Genomic DNA, 13,507 nt, shown 5'->3' on the forward strand with positions numbered 1-13,507 from the left:
TTTTTTGGTGTTTAAGTTGCATTGGACAGGAACTCACCTGATCCAAGCCAAACTAGGCCTTGGAAATTATAGTTTACTGCTGCAGTCGGGATCAGGTTGAATTCCTTCGAAATTTTTGTCTGGTGTTGATTGTTCGGCTCCTGCTGTTGGTTTTGATTCATCAGGCGTTGATGCAATCGGCAACAGACAAATTTTAGCCACCGGTCTTGTGCAGTAGCCCTTAGGAGTCTGGAGAGTGACCACCCTGGTGATGCCATCTTTTCCCGGATGAATTTCTGCTACCCTAGCAGTCGGCCAGCGAATCGGAGGAGTTGCATCGTCCTTGAGAAGCACCAATTGATTTTGTTGTATCGACACAGGTGAGTTGCACCATCTAGCCCTTGGTTCTAACGTAGCTAAATATTCCAGGTGCCACCTCCGCCAAATATCTTGGAACAATTTTTGTGTTTGCTGCCACTTTCGGAGATAGTTGAACGGAACTTCAGCATGATTTTCATCCGGAACAGATTTAAGAGCAGTGCCGACCAAAAAGTGTCCCGGTGTAAGTGGTTCATAGTCGGTAGGATCATCGCTTAGAGGAACGATTGGCCGAGAGTTCAAACAGCATTCTATTTGACACAATAAGGTGTCCATGTCATCGTACGCTAGCGGACGATCGCGGACCACGCGCAAAAAATGCTTTTGAGCTGAATTAATTGCTGATTCCCACAGCCCTCCAAAATGGGATGCCCTCGGAGGATTGAAGTGCCAGCGGATGTTCAAATCAGTACATTCGGCTGCTACCGTGTTGGTGTATTCTGGATTCTTGAGCAACCGTTTTAGCTCATTTCTTGCCCCAAGGAAATTTCTACCGTTATCACTGTACATGTCGGAGGGTGGACCCCGACGAGAAACGAAGCGTCTCAAGGCTTGAAGAAATTTTGCTGTTGTCAAATCGAATACAAGCTCGATGTGGACAGCTTTTGTGCTGAAGCACACGAAGATTGCTACGAACGCTTTGGTTGGGGCTGCGCGACGTTGGGGAGGCTTAAGCAGAATCGGGCCCCAGTAGTCGACGCCTGTTTTCGTGAATGGTCGGGTGGCAGTTATGCGCTCCCTTGGTAGCTCGGCCATAAATTGTTCCACCAATTTAGGGCGAGCTCGGACGCAAATAACGCAGCGGTGGACGACAGTTTTGGCCAGATTCCTGGCCCCTATGATCCAGTACCGGAGGCGCAGGATTCCCAGAAGCAATTGCGGTGCTGCATGCAAATGCCTCTCATGGTAGCATTCGACGAGCAAGATGGAGAAGCGATGCTGATAAGGGAGTAGAATTTGATGCTTGGCGTCGTAGGTCAACGATGATCTGTCGATGCGCCCTCCTATGCGCATGAGGTGGCTGGAATCCAAAAACGGAGTGAACCATCTCAGTCGAGATTTGACGGGAGTTGGTTTTGATGCTTCGAGGGCTGCGACGTAGTCGGAGAACTCCTGGGCTTGTACTAACCGGATGAGGACATGCTCAGCATCGCGAATTTCGTCCGAAGTGAGGAATGGCTGGAATGTTCGGGAGTTCCGTGGACTCCGACGAGTTAGAGAAAAGCGCAGGCAAAACGCTGTTACGCGCAGCATGGTTTGAAATTTGGAAAACCGTGCCACATAAGCGTCAATGAATGTAGGTTCGATTGTGGCTGTTAAAACTGTGGATTTTGCTGTTCGATACTCCAATTGGGTATCGAAGGTGTGATTCGATGATGATGTTGGCCAAAAACTTTGGTCTGATCGGAGCCATTCAGGACCTTGCCACCACAAGTCACAAGCGAGAAGCGTATCTGCATCAATGCCTCGAGATATGTGGTCAGCTGGATTCTGCTGACCGGCTACGTGATTCCAGGTCGATCCTTCAGTTGCGAGTTGAATCTTGGAAACCCGGTTAGCAACGAATGTGGTCCAATTGGATGGAGTTGACCTTAGCCAGGCTAGAACGGTAGTGGAATCGACCCAGAAAAAGGTTGGAAAAGTTTTCCCGAAGGCGAAGGAGATCTTTTTGCTCAGTTGGGCAGCCTCGAGTGCTCCGCAGAGCTCCAGTCGGGGTATGCTGCGCTTTTTTAAGGGAGCCACTTTTGATTTTGCGGTTAGCAGACCAACTGCAATGTTGCCTGCTGTGTCGGTCGACCGAAAATAAGCGCACGCACCGTAAGCTTGCTCGGAAGCATCAGAGAACAAGTGCAATTGAACAGTTTCGAAATTTGATACTACGATACAACGTGGAATTCGTAGCTGGCTAAGGGATGATAGTTGCGAAGTGTAGTTCTCCCAATAACTTGCGAGAGAGGGAGGCAGTGGCTGGTCCCATCCCCAGGGTTTACCGTCATCCGAATTAAGACTCCACAGAGTCTGCATGAAAATTTTTGCAGTGACGATGACTGGACCGACCAAACCCAAGGGATCGAATAGCTGAGCGATCTGTGAAAGGGCTATTCGTTTGCTCATTACCGTGTTGTGGGGTTCATCAGGTACCTGGATTCGAAAACGTAAATTGTCCGTCGATGGTTCCCAGTGCAACCCGAGAGTTTTGATACATTGATCAGCCGCCAACTCGACTGAAGATTGAAGAGCACGTCTTTCCGGAGAGATGCCGTCAAGAACTGCTTCGACATTCGATGCGAATTTCCGGAATTCAAAACCTCCACGTTTGCACAGTTGATCCAGTTGATTTCGAATTTTAGTAACTTCATCAGGAGAGCTTCCGCTGGTTACCAAATCGTCCACGTACACGTCCTTCCTCAAAACCTTTGAGCCTTCCGGGAAATGCAGTTTTTCATCGTCGGCAAGTTGCTGAAGTGTTCTGGTAGCAAGGAAAGGTGCACTAGCAGTGCCATAGGTGACAGTTTTTAGCTCGAATGTGCCGATGGATTTGTCGGGAGAATTACGCCAGAGAATTCGTTGGAGCGGAGTATCTCGTTCGTCAACCAGGATTTGGCGGTACATTTGTTTGATGTCAGCGATTAGTAACACTGGGTTGATTCGGGTTCTCAATATTATGGCTCGTAGATCATCCTGTATAACTGGCCCGACCATAAGCGCGTCATTGAGGGATTTTCCTGTCGAGGACTTGCAAGACGCGTCAAACACGACTCGCACCTTGGTAGTGGCGCTGTCAGCACGAATCACGGCATGATGAGGCAGATAGTATTGTGGATTGGAGTGCAAAACTTCGTCTACACGCCGCATGTGTCCAAGGGCTAGGTATTCCGCCATGAAGTCCTGATATTGAGACCGTAGATCACTACTCTGTTGCAAGCGAGCCTCAAGCATGTGGAACCGACGAAGGGCAATGCTGCGATTGTCACCAATTCTGGAATCGGCCTCTTTCAAAGGAAGTCGTACTATGTATCGGCCTTCGGAATTACGTCGAACTGTTCGGTGGAAGTGATTTTCGCAAGCAGCCTCTTCAACCGACAAACAGGAAGCTGAATCGTCCTCTTCGATGGCCCAAAAACGTTGCATTAAGCGGTACACGTCTGCGACAGTTGCGACATTGGAGGCTACGGTGCTAACATTATTGAAATTCGATACCTTTCCGGATACTACCCAACCAAGAACGGAATTCACTAGAGTAGGAAGAGAATCTCCGAGAGGTACTCTTCCGGAAGTTTTGAATAGTTCGAAAAAGATATCGGCCCCCAGAACGACATCGATATGATGGCTTTCGTAGAAAACTGGGTCCGCTAATCGAATTCCCTTTGGCACGTTCCATTTGGAAACATTTAATGTCGTGGATGGTAAGTTCAGGGTAAGTTTTGGTAACACAAACAGTTCGACAACAGTAGAGAATTCTGTAATTCGGGAATGCACGGTGGCCCGAAGTTTACAGCGAGCTTGAACGGATGACTGGCCAATGCCAGAGATCGCTAGATGAACCTTGTTGCGTTGAACCTTGAGTTTTTGAGAGAGTGCTTCGGTGATAAAACTGCACTCGCTTCCAGAGTCGAGAAGTGCTCTAGCTGGATGAGTATTGCCACGATCATCAACAAGATTAATCACGGCCGTTGCGAGAAGTACCTTGTGAGAGCGAAATCCACTGGGAGACCGTTGAACTGCCGCGGACAATGATGAAGAACATTCGTCACCGGTGGGAATGGGATCCTTGGGGGCGTTGAGATCAGTTTTCGATCGGTTAGATTCAGCTTGAACGGAGTCCTGGCTGCAAAGTTGGCTATGGTGCTTCCCTCTACATTTACGGCAGGTGTTTTTGGACTGACAGGTTCTGGCTTGATGACCCTTTCGTAGGCAGTTACGACACAGCTGCTGGCGACGCACGAGCTTCTCCTTGTCCTCGGTGGTCATTTTCGAAAACACAGAGCATTGGTAGAGAGGATGATGTTCAGAACAGGCATGGCATTGACGAAACGAAACTTGAGTGGCCCCATTGCTGACAACTGCCGCTCGATATACTGGTTTTTTCGACGCAGGGATGGACGGAGTGTCCAGATTAACATTGCTGACGCTCTGCAGAACCGTAACCCTTCTTTGGAGAAACAAGACCAAATCCGGAAACGTGGTTGCTTCATGAGTTGATGCAAATTCTTCCCAATCTCTTCGTGTTTTAGCATCAAGTCGAATACTCAGCATGCGAATAAGAAGAACATCCCAATACTCAGTTCGTTCACCCAGTTGCTTCAGAATTCGGACGTTGGCTTCGAATTTTTCTACTAGGGAATGAAGATCGGTTGCTGATTCTCGCTTCAATGGCGTAAACTCAAAAAGGGAATCGATGTACGCTTGCTTGAGACGTGATGGATTTTGGAAGTGTTCCACGAGCAGATTCCAGGCAACAGGATAGTTGTTAGCGCTGAGCCCGATTGTTTGAATGAGCTTTAGTGCATCTCCAGCCAGGGAGGATCGCAAATAGTAAAACTTTTGTATGTTAGACAATTCACTGGAAGAATGCACTAAAGAAATGAACAGGTCGTGGAAGTTAAGCCAATGCTCGAGCGTTCCGTTGAATACGGGCAGTTTAACGTCGGGTAATCGAATTTGAGACGACGCAGGGAAGTGCGCACTGGACTGAGAAGATTGGATGCATGGTGCCGAGTTATTTTTATTGACGGAAAGCAAAAATCCTTTGACACGGTAATATTCCGTTTCAAATTGAGCACGCTGCTTGAGTTGAAGATCGATGACTTCCGGATCGTCAACTTCAGCGGCCTCCAACTCAGCCTGAGTTTTGCAGAAGTCCGCCCATAGGACTCCGAGATTCTCCAGCCGAACCGGAACTTCAATAGACTGGGTATCTTCTCGGAAATTATCGACGAACACCCTTATTAGGCTGAAGGATGTTTCAATGCTGCGTAATCTTAACTTGAGCGACTTGATTCTGCGCTCGGCGGCCATCGTGCAGGGTTATCTGGAAAAAGGATTCCCAGCGGAGCACAAAACGTCACACGTATAGCTATATAGGAAATATAATTACCTTTTAAAGGCAATTTCGTGCCTTGTATTAAATTTTTTTTTTTCCAGGAACTTCTCCAACAGGATTGATGAAGGAAAGATTTCCGACAACGTGGTAAGAAACAAAAACTCCTCGCAGGAATGGTAAGGTTACGAACGCTCGGAGTTCGACGAGCATCCGGTTCGAAGGACCATATGGTAAAGTACCTCGTTTCTGCCGGCTAAAATCCTCTGATTGCTATCCTTCAGGTGTAATTATGATGTCCAAAACGGTAAGTATCTCTTTCTTTTCAGGTTCGATGGTTATTCCCAGGATGGTAAGTGTAGTTTCTTCTTCAGCGTGTAAATCAATTCACAGGTAAGTTCTCATTCTTCATATATTTCACGAAAGAAACACTAATATTAACTTAGATTACACTTATATTACTTAAATTAAATAAACTTTAACGATTTGATCACAATAATAACAACGATAGAAGAACGTAGATTGGTTTGTTTATAAGTGACGTCTTCGACTGCCAGCAACAGAAAAGTCACACGTTTCTTCCCAAAGGGTCTTTTATAGACGGCCTGGCGGAAACTGCCTTTCGCAGTTTTGATCGCTGCTAACGCGCCCCAATATGACAGCAAGCCTCATCGTCCAAACTTCACACTTCTAGTATTTCTCAAAACCAGATAGCGCCACATCACCCAAATTCGTGTATCGCGAACAAACCGTTACAAATGTATGTAATTAAATTGTTTGGAGAACGTTTGTTGACAGCCAGGAAGTCTGGATCAGGGGATATCGAAAACCAGAAGCCGCTGAGACGACAAATAGAGTTGCTGGTAGTTTCAAGCGAAAGCCTAACCTCTCTCTCCGAGATGCCGCAAATAAGCTGGGTGTATCGTCTACAACCGTGCATCGAGCCAAAAACCGAGCCGGACTATCGACTTACAAGAAGGTAGTGACTCCAAATCTCGATGATAAACAAAATACGACGGCCAAAGCGCGATCCCAGAGGCTGTACATGACGATGCTGACGAAGTTTGACTGCGTGGTAATGGACGACGAAACCTATGTCAAAGCCGACTACAAGCAGCTTCCGGGACAGGAGTTTTATACGGCAAAAGGAAAGGGAAAGGTAGCATATATTTTCAAGCACATGAAACTGTCAAAGTTCGCGAAGAAATATCTGGTTTGGCAAGCCATCTGTACCTGTGGCTTGAAAAGCAGCATTTTCATAGCTTCCGGGACTGTCAACCAAGAAATTCACGTGAAAGAGTGTTTGAATAAACGTCTGCTGCCTTTCCTGAAGAAACACGGTTGTTCCGTACTGTTTTGGCCGGATTTGCATCTTGCCATTACGGTAAAAAGGCCATGGAGTGGTACGCCGCCAACAACGTGCAGGTGGTTCTCAACAGCAGTTCAAGGCAAACTTGATTTCTGCGACAAAAAAGGTTGACAAGGTGGCTGAACAAAATCTGATGGCAAGGGTTAACCGTAAGGCCCGGCAATTCGGATGTGGAAAAGCGGAAGCCTAACTGAATATTTTTCTTAAATTTAAAACTAATTAAACTTAAAACAGAAATTTAATTTGATTTTTTAAATAAACGATTTCACCGATTTACATGCGTTTTCCCTTGACCAAATTTGGACCGTGATTATTTGCTACTTTCTAAGCAACAAACATATTCAAGAGCTTATTATTCACCCGATTCTACTTGTTTCGGAGCAAAACGTGTCGTAAATGATAAGTAAAAAATTACTCAATAGAAATTTTTTACGATGCTGAAATATTTTTAAAAATAATTTCAATTAGGACAATTCCCACTACAATTTCATGTTAGCTGGGTGGATTTTATGCCAAATGTCATCTGATAGAACAAAGCAATTGCGTTGTTCATATTTGTCTATTGTGAATTTTCGAATTCTTGGAAATCATAATAATAAATTATAATCTTTGGTTGAGATTGATTTATTGTCAAGCATAATCAAACTGTCAACGTTTAAGTTTCTAGTTGAGCAATAGGTCTTCAATAGTGTTGATGGATGTTGGCGTAGCTCTCTCCATGATGTGGATGCTTGGCATGACCCTTGCGCTGGACATGGGGCTGAAATCCTCCCTTGTGGTCGGAAGTGTAGTCCACAACACGGTGGGTTCCATCAGCTTCATCCAGGGTGTATTGACCCTTGGTGTGATCTCCATCTCGGCTTTCCCACTGGCTCTTGTGATCCTTGGTGTGATGATCCTTGACTCCGTACTCGTACTTGTATTTCGGATGGCTGTGGTGATCTTCCTCATGATGGCCGTGATCTCCTCCATAAAACTGGGCAGAGGCAATGACGGCCAAACAGGCAACCAGGACGATGATCTGTTCCAGAAAAATATGTTATTGAAAAGACATATAAAAAATTTGTTAGTAATAACTTTACCTTGAACATCTTGGATCTCCTGTGAGTTTTTTGAGTAGTTGTTAAGAGTACAATCAAAGGCTAACTGATACCAACCGAATCGAAATGCAATTCTTTTATACCAATCAAAGTCTGTTTTCTGCTGTGGCAAACGAATGCAAATTTTCATTCATTTTCCTGCGGCTCGTTGCATGTGAACATGCAATTCTTTAAACTTAAGGTTCGGCTCGAATTTGGACGTGTAAAATGAAATCGTTTTCGGAACCACTGCGCTAATTGAGTGGAAGTAGACCCGAAGAATGATAATTATTCATTGTTTGACACTGTTGTCTCGAGACACCATTCGATATTGTTTTTTTTTCATACTTTCGAAAAAAAATTACATGCTTTTAAATCTTAAATGTGTTTCAGATAATTTTCACAACAAGTCAATTGTTAAATATCAGTGATTGGCATCGCTATCTGGAAAGTTAGCGTCTTCAATCAAATGGCGAATTTTGTCAAATTTAGCTATTTCGAATCCTTTTTTTTTGCCGGGGAGAGACCACTCCGACCAGTTGTTATATCTTTTGTAGCATTAGCCCACGTTATTTCTTCTACTACATAGATGCTTCCAGATACACTGCCACCTACTGATAAGTTCCAGATGAACACTGGTTGAGCATTTGAAAGGCACTCACATATGTTATGTCCTAATTGCAACCTTATGTTATTTTTGTTCACACAAGATATCCTAAGTGCAACGTTATGTTTCCTTGAAAGATCAATCCATATCTACATATGTACTCAAGCATACAAAGTTCCAGAAGTGGCAGCTAACATGCTTTAAATGCAGCCTCCAGAAGAAGTACTATGTATGCCATGACCGAGGTTCGATCTCATGATCTCTGTCTAAGAAGACATACGCTCTAACCTCTAAACCAAGGCCGCAGACATTTTCGAATCGTTAGATACATCTGTAAGTTATCCAAAAATAATGAAAACCCTATTGTAAACAAATTATTTTATGAAAAGTGGCATTTTAAATAGAGATAAAAACAGATTTCGAGTTATTTTTACAATATTTTTATAACCTTCTTGGACCCTGATTTAATTTTCGCTGAAAAGTTCACAGAAACTTAGTTTGTTATTTACGAAAAACTTTTGTTCTACGAAATACTGTATGATGTGAAAAAATTTTTGACAATGGCAAAGGCTAAGGAACTCTACTTTCTGTACATTTTCGGATGTCGTTTTACACACTTCATCCTTTTTTTCCTAAATTTTAAATTATATTAAGACTTACTCAAAGCTATGAATACTTTTATATAATTTTTGTAACAATTGTACCACGATAAAAGAGATATGAAAACTTATATGTAAAGTAAATGTTAAAACCGATTTTTCGAATTGATGACGTTTTTTTTTCATCAATCCCGCCTTCAGACAGGGAATTTGGTCATCTCTTACATAACTTAAGATATTTTTTTTCGAAAAATCATTTCAGGATCTTGAACCTACCTGCCAATATTTGTTAAGATCGAAAAACACATGAACCTAGGATTTCTGAGGATACCAAATTAATTTTTTTTTTGAAAAATAGATCCATGCCCAGTTTTCTCTTGTTTGTAAGCTTTCCTTAGCTGTTGCATTTGTCAAACAGTTTTCATTAATATGAATTGTTGAATTAACATATTTTGTAACTTGGAATTGGACCACGATGTGACTAAACGATGACTGTCCGATGAGAGATTGTGCGTCCGAAAGAGACGCATCTCTGATGTGGGGAGATATTCGAAACTATTGAGTTGGCCTGTTAGTTGACATTGTTTTCGACCTATTTTGGAAAATAGCCAAGATACACAGCAAACATTTTTATAGTTATATTTTTACACGTTTCATATACAATGTAGGATGATCGTATGAAAGTTGAATAAACAGCATTTACCTACCAAAGTGGAGGCAAAATACACTCATTAATTTCATTTCTTTTCAAAGCGACGAAAACTACACCAAGTTTGCTTTATTCGACACTTTATTCGGAAGAAAGTAAGAGAGCGCTAGATTTTGCTCTGATAGCCTTCAAATCGTTGCCTGTGACAATATTTTCCAGTTCTCTCATTGGTCAACTGCCAACTGGTTTTTAGCCATCTGATTACTCTGCTGGTTGCAGAGAGAATAATGACTGTGATTTTTTTACTTGAAGCCCTCGCGGAAGCAAAATAATTTCATAATTTACAAACATGGCGGACTTTCTATCATATCCGATTGTCAGGCGACATTAATACAACCCTTATACTATGCAGACTTAGACGACTTAGATTATCATTTCTGATACGATTTCATGTTCGCTGGATAGATATCCTATCTCACAGGTTTGGGCTACCAAATCTATATAAAAAACACCCTCATGATTATCCGACATAGGTAAGTTAGAAAAGAGAAATAATAAGAAAATAGACAAAAAGCTATCGTTATTAAAGCCATGAAACGATCAATATTCAGCCTTTTTTCCATTCTCCATATTTTTCTCAATATTTCAATGTCATTGGCATAAGAAGTGAACGTCAGCGGTGATGATTCGATTTGAAACCACCGGCATTGACGTCCCAGCGCAACTGCATTGCGTATGACTGAAGGAAACAAAATAAAAACGTTTTCATGACCCTCTGTATCCCATCTCGGGAGAAAGAAGGATAGAAATATCCTCCAAACTGCTGTGAGTGTGTATGTAAGGTGTATGAATTATACAATAGGTTGAAAATCTCATAGAATGTTTTTCTTGTTTCGCTTGAATGTTTGTAAATAGTGGTCCTGCATTATTTTGCACGAAAGCTCGAGTATTTATCGGAGTTCTAAGATAAAGGGAGAAAATACGCCAATGATCACGCAATGATTGCCAGCCAGTGATTGAATTTGTGGTAATTTGTGGCAATTTGCTAGAGAAAATGAGAAGGTTTGATTGAAAATGAGAGAAACCAGTGCTCAGAGAGAGTGAAAATGTGCTAATTGTTGCAATTCGTGAAGCATTTGTGGAATTTTTATCATTACCATTCCAAATGCAAAGAATTCTCTCTCGATTTCAATCCTTTGGTATTTATGCCAGTAGATGAGAAAAAAATCATATCATCTTTGGCGCAATGCACATTTCAGCGCATTTCCGACACTTAGTTAGCTCCGATCCACATTGAAATAATGCAACCTTTTATTTGGGTGTAAATTGAGCGTTTCAGATTGGTTTATTTCGGACTTAAGTTTTCAGTGGAAAATTAAATGAAACGAACTTATCCTGTGCACCTGTTTACTCTAGGCTCTTGGGCCTGAACTCACGGACATCGGCTCAGGAGGCAACTGATTTGCCATCTCAGCATCACACGCCTTTCGATGGGAATTTAAAATCCATTCAATAACAAAATCAAATAAGATATTAACTGATGTTAATTTTTGTTAAAATTATAAAAAGGCCATTATTAACTCCTAAATTTTCATTAAATTTTGTCGAATAGATGTCAAATGTTAAAGCTGACAGGAGATTCAGACCAGAAAGAACTTTAAAAGAATTTTTTCATAAAAAAAGTTAGTACAAGTAGTTTTTGAATAATTTTTTGTTAAGATGGGGGAATTAAGCGCATGAGTAATGGACACCTTATGGAAAACGCTAATTATATCATACAAAATACTTATAAGGAGTGAATTCGAAAAAAACTGCATCACTCTGTTGAATGAATAACTTGTAAAAGCATTGATGGAAATGAATGAAGTTTTTAGTAAAACTTCCCAGTAATGTCTTTTCAAAGGTTATCGGAAGAATAAGAGAAACATGAGATACCAAAGAAAGAAAGAGCATAAGCTTTAAGTATCATAAATTTCTACTATCGAAGAGATGGCCAACAACATCATCTCCAACTTCAGAGGCAAATCGATGCAGTCTTCCATCGCAGAGATTCGTTCTCTTTATAATTAGTTTAATCTTAGGGTAGTTTTTAGTTTTAAGTTTAAAATATTTTTGACATTACAGGATGTTCCCCTACATTGAATACTTGATTGCGCTCAGCAAATTTAAGTAGAATAAATAAATTTTTAGTGATTAATAAACTACCCGGTCTTTAACCCGCTATTTTTTGTTTCAGTACAACCGCGGAATCACCTTTCCCATCACCTCTGAAAATGTGATCATTTTCAGGTACGAAGATGTACCAAGACGAATTCAAATCATAAGATTCCAGTCATGTAATTTTAACATGTGCAAACGACGTTCTGTCAAGTGATTTTTTATATAGCGTCCAATGAAGACGTTCGTCGACTTCAATTTTTGGGCCTCGCGTGCGCTATCTAAAATGCATACTGTGAACCACCCTTTTTCCATAACTTCAAAATTACTTAAAAATTTCAATTTGATCCAAGTGACAGCAAATTTAGCAGACTGCCCTCCTTCGGCAAAAAAAAATTTGTCTTTTTTACATTCCACTCCAGAATTTGTGTTATGGTGATCCAATAAAACAGAGTGTCAACTTTTTGGGACCTATATAAATGCTATGCAGGAAAAACGGTCGAATATGAAGGCACTCTTCTTTGTATTTTTATCAATTTACTGTGTCACTGTGTTTGTAACACTGACTGATTTACAGTGGCCACAGATCGTCAGCCACCTCAAGACTGCTAGACATATTTTTTTCATTTTTTTCCTTGTTTATACCAGGAACTCCCAGGCGAGACTTCTCAACGAAAAAATTCTGAATGGAAAGCTGCCTACACGGTAATTTTAAATTATTCAGAGACTGATTTGTTTTGGTTCAGGAGTCGCACCATGTATGAAGATGAAAACAACTGAGTTGGAATCCATCAAAATTTTGAGTTGTTTTTCTTCAGCGGTAGCGAAATTTGTTGACTTAGCAAAGACGCACACTATTTCACTGAGTATGAATGAAAACAACTCAGAGCATCTCGAATACAAAAGTTAGTGATCGTTTTAAAAACAAAAGTTAGTTAGACAGCGACAGGTAAAATTTTAAAATTTGTGATATTTCTGTATTTATCTAATTAGTTCCTTCATAGGTTGGTTTTCACCTGCTGCGGCGCAACTTTTCACCACTGGGATCGGTAAAAGGTCCGTTTGAACATCAGATCGCTTCGGACGCTCTCGGTCTGATGTTTTCATCGGAAAATTTATCTGTTGGCCAAAGGGAAATAATTTGGCTGCTCATAGAATAGCATCTAGTGCTGGTTGCTGATCATCAACTACGGCGAAAAATGCGACAGGTACGATTGATAAATTAAAGAGTTTTGTTTATTTTCAGCGATTCATAATTTTGTTACTTTTCTCCAGGTCTATTCCGCCGGGTATGGCAGTTTCCTTATGCTAAAGGGAGGTCAACGGTGTGGGATTGTAAAAATTGTTTTGTTTTTATGTATTTACCAACTTTGTTCACTTTTAGGTTGGTTACCACTGCAATGGATGCGGTGCAGTATTTTATCACTGAGATCGGTGGAAGTGCCAGCTGAGTAGCAGACTCCTCCGGTCGTCTTCCAGTTTGTTAGATAAAATGCCACCGGATGCGGCAAAGGTTTACACTTATTGGATCGATGGAAGTCCCGGCTGACCAGCAGACCATCAAGACGCCCTCCAGGATCGAGAACACAATCGGAAAATTCGGTTGGCAGGAGAAAACAAATGGTCACTTTCGAACATCAGAAAGTGTT

General features: G+C 41.7%; 2 protein-coding genes across 6 annotated transcripts in view; one reads left to right on the forward strand and one right to left on the reverse strand.

Annotated features, from left to right (window-relative positions):
• LOC129758280 (putative mediator of RNA polymerase II transcription subunit 15) overlaps positions 1-13,507 on the forward strand; it is a 253,832-nt gene that overhangs the window by 203,600 nt on the left and 36,725 nt on the right. The window lies entirely within an intron of this gene.
• LOC129758283 (cuticle protein 19-like) lies at positions 7,405-7,966 on the reverse strand. The gene is made up of 2 exons (XM_055755764.1): positions 7,850-7,966; positions 7,405-7,788 (listed from the first exon to the last, which is right to left on the reverse strand). The coding sequence occupies exons 1-2, from the start codon at positions 7,856-7,858 to the stop codon at positions 7,450-7,452; spliced, it is 348 nt and encodes a 115-aa protein (XP_055611739.1). The 5' UTR covers positions 7,859-7,966; the 3' UTR covers positions 7,405-7,449.

The sequence above is a fragment of the Uranotaenia lowii genome, chromosome 3 (assembly GCF_029784155.1).
Source record: "Uranotaenia lowii strain MFRU-FL chromosome 3, ASM2978415v1, whole genome shotgun sequence".
NCBI classification, from domain to species: domain Eukaryota; kingdom Metazoa; phylum Arthropoda; class Insecta; order Diptera; family Culicidae; genus Uranotaenia; species Uranotaenia lowii.